The 5,953-nt window shown below is 43.8% G+C and overlaps 1 protein-coding gene across 1 annotated transcript; it reads left to right on the top strand.

The window, feature by feature from the left end:
- The first annotated feature begins 607 nt into the window (after positions 1-607).
- Positions 608-5,511, top strand: PMAIP1 (phorbol-12-myristate-13-acetate-induced protein 1). The gene is made up of 2 exons (XM_077135325.1): positions 608-851; positions 3,366-5,511. Exons 1-2 carry the CDS (start codon positions 794-796, stop codon positions 3,470-3,472), a joined length of 165 nt encoding a protein of 54 aa, XP_076991440.1. The 5' UTR covers positions 608-793; the 3' UTR covers positions 3,473-5,511.
- Positions 5,512-5,953: the final 442 nt, after the last annotated feature.

Genomic DNA, 5,953 nt, shown 5'->3' with positions numbered 1-5,953 from the left:
TTCCATTTCTCCTCAGATCTCATATGGCCTCTGATACTCTCTCTACTGGTATCAAAGCTCTGTTCATTTTACTTTACTGCAACTAACCACAGGCTCCTAGTTCGTAAACCTGCTTTTTCGGAGCTCTTTCCAGGGTTTGTTTACCAGAAGTCTCTAATTGCCTATGCACGATAAGGACGGGAGCCGGGCCTCCCCCACCCCCAACTTCCCTGCTAGGAAAACCTTTGGGCTCTCGAGCCTGCTAGGACCCGCCACTATTGCAGCTCACTCTCCGTCCGATTGGTGCAGATTTTCAATGCGACCCCACCCTCCTCCTTCCCGTTTATTAGGAAGATAATTAATTTAGGGGCAGGGTCTGGCCCGCCGATTCCCGACTCCCGGGACTGTTGCCGCCTGGCCCGCCGTGCGTCCTGCGCCCCCCGCGGCGCGTCGGCGCCGCCACGGGGCTGGAGCGTGCCCGGGCAGGTCGCGCCCAGTGGCGCGGGTTTCCCGAACCAGCTCCGGGCCGCGCGCTGACTCCACCCATAGCGGGGGGGGGGGGGGCGGGGAGAGGGCGGGCCTGTCAGGATTCGCTATGTCACCGGGAAGTCCCTTTACGACCAGAGCGCGGGCCCCAGAGCCGTGTCCATAAAAGTGGTCGGGCCCACACCGAGTCGGGTTAGCAACTCGGCGTTGCCAGCCACCGCATCCCGCCCGGCCGCCTCGCGCATCCGGAACTCGCCGCAGGTGCTCGCGTTGTGGGATTGAGTTCCCGGTTGGGTCGGCAGCGGAGTTCCCGGCGGCTGCTGGAGAGATGCCTGGGAAGAAGGCGCGTAAGAACGCGCAGCCGAGCCCGGCGCGGACTCCGCCAGGTAAAGGACTACCTGGGGCCGGAGAAAGCCGGGTCGGGGTTGAGGTCTAGGTCGGAGTGGGGTCAGTCCTTCCCTCGGCCCCCGACTGGCTATAGAAGCTCAAGGTCGGGCCAGGTCTGCGCCCTCGCACGTGCCTTAGGGGCGCCTCGGGAAAGTTGTTTAGAGTTTCTCCCCCCACTCCCCGCAGGACCGTGAAGTTGGCGAGGGAGAGATTGGGATGCAGCTGCGTTTTAGCCGGGGCGGAAAGCCTCTTGCCCGTTCCCACTGTCATCCCTCTTTCCCTGCGCTGTGACCGTGGGGAGAAAAGTGCAAGTTCTGGCGGCTGTCTCGGGGAGAAAGTCATTGTCCTGGCAGGTGGGGGCGGAGCGGGCTCCGGGAGCAGCATGGCCTCCGCGCGCTTCCCCGGGCCCGCGCTCCGCCTTCTGAGTCGGGGACCTTTGAGGACCCCTGCTCGCTTACCGCGCCCTCCTCAACCCTTCCCAAACGTGAACCCCAACTTTTCCCTACACAGTAAAACACAAAAACAAAACCAAAAACAGAACCTGGCGCTATCATAGCTCTTCCCACGCAGGACTGACCGAGGGTTTATGGAGGTCCTGCAAAGACTCCCGCGTTCAGGAACCTATAAAGTCTTCCTTCTTTGTTGCTTAAGACAGCGCTTTTTGACAATTGACAATAATTGCGGAGGGTGGTGTAGGAGAAAACTCGGAGTGATACCCAATGCTTTTTCATCCATTCATTCCCCCATCTGTCACACCTCGCAAACAGCTCGGTCAGGTAAATTTCAGGTCGGTTCCCCTCCACCCCATATAAATCTTAGGAAAGAAGGCAGCCATCTGGTAAGGGGCACCGGCGAGGAAGACGCGCGCCTCCGGGTCCTACTGTGATTACATCAGACAGTTAATAGGTCTGTTACTTAGTTTCATTTCATAGGGCCCGCGCGTGTGCAGGGGATGTGGTGGTGCATTGCTAATGTGGCCATCGCTGAGTAGGGCCAGGACACCCTTTGGCTGCTGCTTGGTGTGGAAAAGCTTTGTTCGTCGTTTGTCAAGTCTAAGAGTTCTGACCATGTTTGCGTAAAGTCTAGCCTGTGCCTCGCCCCCTCAGCCATCTTACTTAGCTTCCAGTAACAAGGGACAGCAGAAAGTCCCTCTTACACTTGCTTAGATAATAATACATTTATACATGTGTAACTAATAAAAAAATTAAGGAAACAGGAGCTACTAGGAGCTGCTTTCTGCCCCTTTTTGGGTAAAAGGGATAATTTTGGCTCTTAGAATTCAGGGCTCCCGAAATTGTATGCTGAATGGTTTGGGTTTGGGGGGAGCTGTATGTTAATGTATCCCTCTTTAAGGAAAAACATATGTCTTTGTAAATGCTTCTCAAAGTCTTTGCAGAAAACCTGACCCCATTGCCTATAAAGAACGACATTTTACAAGCTTTATTAGAACCCCTTGTTAGCGGTTAGGAAGATTTCACTAAGTTTCCATAGAGAAAGAAATTAGTTGAAATGTAGGTTTAAAAATCTGCTTTACTATCTGTTTTCATTTATTTCAAGCTCAGTCACCAGATTTCATTTATAGTCATAATGATTTTTAATGTTCATAATCATAGTTTTGAAGAGAACCAAAAAGACTCTGAGTTGCTCTTTGAAATACTGAAGAAAATTGAAATTATGGTCAGTAGAGATTTAGGATTAATTTCATGTACTTAAAAATGCACTTAAAATTAGATTGTACACATTTTTCTTAAATTAATATTTAGTTATAGTACCTCCATTCTTAAAAATGTAGGTAAATGTGTAAGTTAAGCATCGCTTGTTTTCTGTTTCATTACTCACCCTTCATAAAGGCAATGGATTGGTACAGAATGGGAAGACATTGATTCTAGAGTCAAATGTACACTTTTAAATTATTTTAGACACTTTGGACTTAATTTTGGCGTAAGACTGCATGAGCCTTTTATGAAATAAGTGCAAAGGATGTTTTTTAAAAATGAGGGAAAGAACAAACTTAGATTTGCTTATTATCAAGAGTATAACCTAAGCTACCAATTATTGGCATTTGGAAAGTAAATCCTACTTGAAAACAACACAAAAGAGTTTAGAACTTGGCTTCTGCTTCCTGAGCTACCTAAAATAAGAGAGAAAAGGATATCACCTGGGGTTGGTGAAGACTCACTAACAATTTGTGGTGCCTGACATTAAATTCCATATTTGAGAGTAAGAGTAAGATGACAGTTGCCTCATCCACGATGCCTTTTTAAAAAAAGATTCCAAAGTAAATGTGGTTTTAGCTTATATTATTTTAAATTTGAGTCAGAAGGTTTTAGTGTATGATCTGTGTGTGTATGTGTATTTGTTCTAAGTGACCTTTTTGCTTTCAGTGCACCAGTGTACCTAACCCTTCAAGGCATAACTAGTCAGTTTGTTACTTTGAGGGGCACTTTTAACTCTTGTTGGTTACGGTTTGGAACCCTGTTGACTGACAGCAGTGTTTTGCTTTCCTTTTTCAGAGCCTGAGGTTGAGTGTGCTACTCAACTCAGAAGAATTGGAGATAAATTGAATTTCCGGCAGAAGCTTCTGAACCTGATAGCCAAACTCTTCCGCTCAGGAACCTGATTGCTACAGAACCATCCAAATGAGGAGACTCTTCAAATGGAAGATTCCCGAGTAGGTGCAGATTTCAACAATTAGAGAGAACATGAGGTGCAAATCGCTTGCTTTTGGATGCCCTAGGATATGAAGACGGAATATTTAAAAAATGAATTGCTGTTGGAGAATTCACAGAAGTCCTTCTTAGAGGATACGGGGACATTATAAAATCATCTCATTTGTTTATAAATTAACGCAAGAATGGGAGAGCCTTGAAAGTAGGGAGGTAATATTTTATACATTTCTGTTTTGTTTAGAGAATTGTCTAGTATTTCTGCTGAAGGTTGGTCATCAAGACTAATGTAAGAGGAGTTGATAGACGATGAGACTGTGGGTGTAGGGGAGGACAAAGGGTATGTTACATTAAAAAATTTTTTTTCTGTTTTATTTTTAATGCAATTTTATTGAGATATATTCACACATCTTTGAAACCAGTATGCAATCACTGCTTCACAGTATTGTTGATATGTTACATTTTTGTCTCTAGTTTTGGATAACAACTTCAAAACAATGTAGATTATCTGGTTAATACATACTGTGTGTTTAAAAGATTTCATTCTGAGAACAAAGAATGTCATAGTAAATGTCGACTTCATGGGTCACTACAAACTGTAAAATAATTTGATAATTTGCTTATTTAGATGCATTGTATTGCTTCTGTGTTCGATGACCTTTCATTAAATGTGTTCCTGTAGGCATTAACTGGAAAATATGTACTTGGAAAAACTTAGAGATGGAATGTAGGAATATTACATTATGCTGGTAAGCTCTTGCAGATCTGTAAAATGCCCTTTCTCACAGCCAGTGTGCATCCTATAAAAAGTGGTCTTCTTTTAAAAGAAAATTAATCATGTTTTCATTACTGGGATATGCTGTTTTTAAAAAGAGGAACAGATATTTCTCATCCAGAATGAAAATTTCATACATACATGCATATATATAATACATACATATATGCATATAGAGCTATCTACATATTTTCATTAGAATAAGATATACTATCAATATGTGCAAATCAGTTAGAATGATATATTTGCATTAGAATGGGATGCATATCCTTAGAGAGGTTTCATAAGTTTCTCTTACTATTATTATTATTAAATGCCCAGGCTATGAACAAAGTCCTGAAATACATAAATAAGAAATAAATGTTGATCGAATTTCTTATTTATTTTACCTATTTATAATTAAAATGTTTTTTACTTAATCTGAAAGTATCTATTAAGCTTGAATTTTTCATTTATGACATAACTATTTTTACAGTAAGAATGTTTTAATATATGCTATGGTCACTTTAGATGGAAAATTACCTCAGCATCCGTTTTTCCTCAGTATTACTTAAGGCTGTTAGTTTATTTAGTTTAATACTTCGATGTTTTTTTCCCCTTGGCTAGAGAAAGGTATTTTGCCATGTCAGTATTTATGATTAGCCTGAAACTATTTATACATGTATATATATGAAACTTGCTAATGTAGCAATAAACTATTAAACATTGCCACCATACTTTTCTGCGTGTTTATTTTTCATCTTGGAAGCTACCAAGTGCTCATTGTCAGGTTAAAATATTTGAAACTATTGCTATCAGCCGGCAAACTCTGACCACACTCTTCAATTCCGATTCAGTGGGAGGAGCTGGAGAATTTCCGGGCATTGGGCATGATCTCTGCTGTGACGGGATTTTACACTTTAGTGGGGGAGAGACAGTGAAAAATAGGAAGTTACTGCCGGGCTTGAGTGCTGTGAGATCCATTTCCAGCAGGCTCTAGAGTCCTAGAGTGCTCCCTCATCTGTCTTCATGGCTGGACTGTTTCCTTTGAGTTCACAGTCTTCCCTTCCATTGTCCCCTCAACCCCCGCCCCAAGGGCAGCAAGTGTTGCTTCATCCCAAGCGAGTCATGTGCAGAAGTAGGTGTGACTCCAGTGGCCTTCCTGTTTGAGTGTGAGAACTAAAAGATACCCCGCGTTTGTAACTTTGTTCTAGCAGCCACACGTTCACCCCCCACCCCTGCCCTTAAAAATTGCTGAAATCGTGGGATGTAAATTGCCACTCTTCACTGGGGAGGGGAGGAGGGAGAGGGGAGCTGGGGAACAGGAGGGGTGGAGGGCAAAAAAGTGATACATAACAATACTGCCAGCGCCGGCGAGGGGAAGGGCTTTGTTTTGCAGAGATAGCAGAGGCAGGTGTGCTTCACCCTAGGGTCCATCTGCATGATTCGATTTGAACGTCTTTGGGAGAACAAACTGCTAAGCCTCTGCAGCACCAGAACTGAACCTTTGGTGTTAACTACTTTTGCTAAAAATACCTTTAATGTGCTTTTATATAAGCACTGACACATGAAGCCTTAAGTACAGGTCTTCAAGTATGAGAACTACATTTTTTTGAGACTATATTTTAATGTTGAATTTTCAAGATGCCCACATCATTGAATCTGTTCACTGATAAAAAAG

This window comes from Tamandua tetradactyla, chromosome 18, assembly GCF_023851605.1.
Source record: "Tamandua tetradactyla isolate mTamTet1 chromosome 18, mTamTet1.pri, whole genome shotgun sequence".
In the NCBI taxonomy this organism is placed as follows: Eukaryota; Metazoa; Chordata; class Mammalia; order Pilosa; family Myrmecophagidae; genus Tamandua; species Tamandua tetradactyla.
Note: the sequence above shows the minus strand (reverse complement) of the source record. Positions and strands in the feature narration are given on the sequence as shown.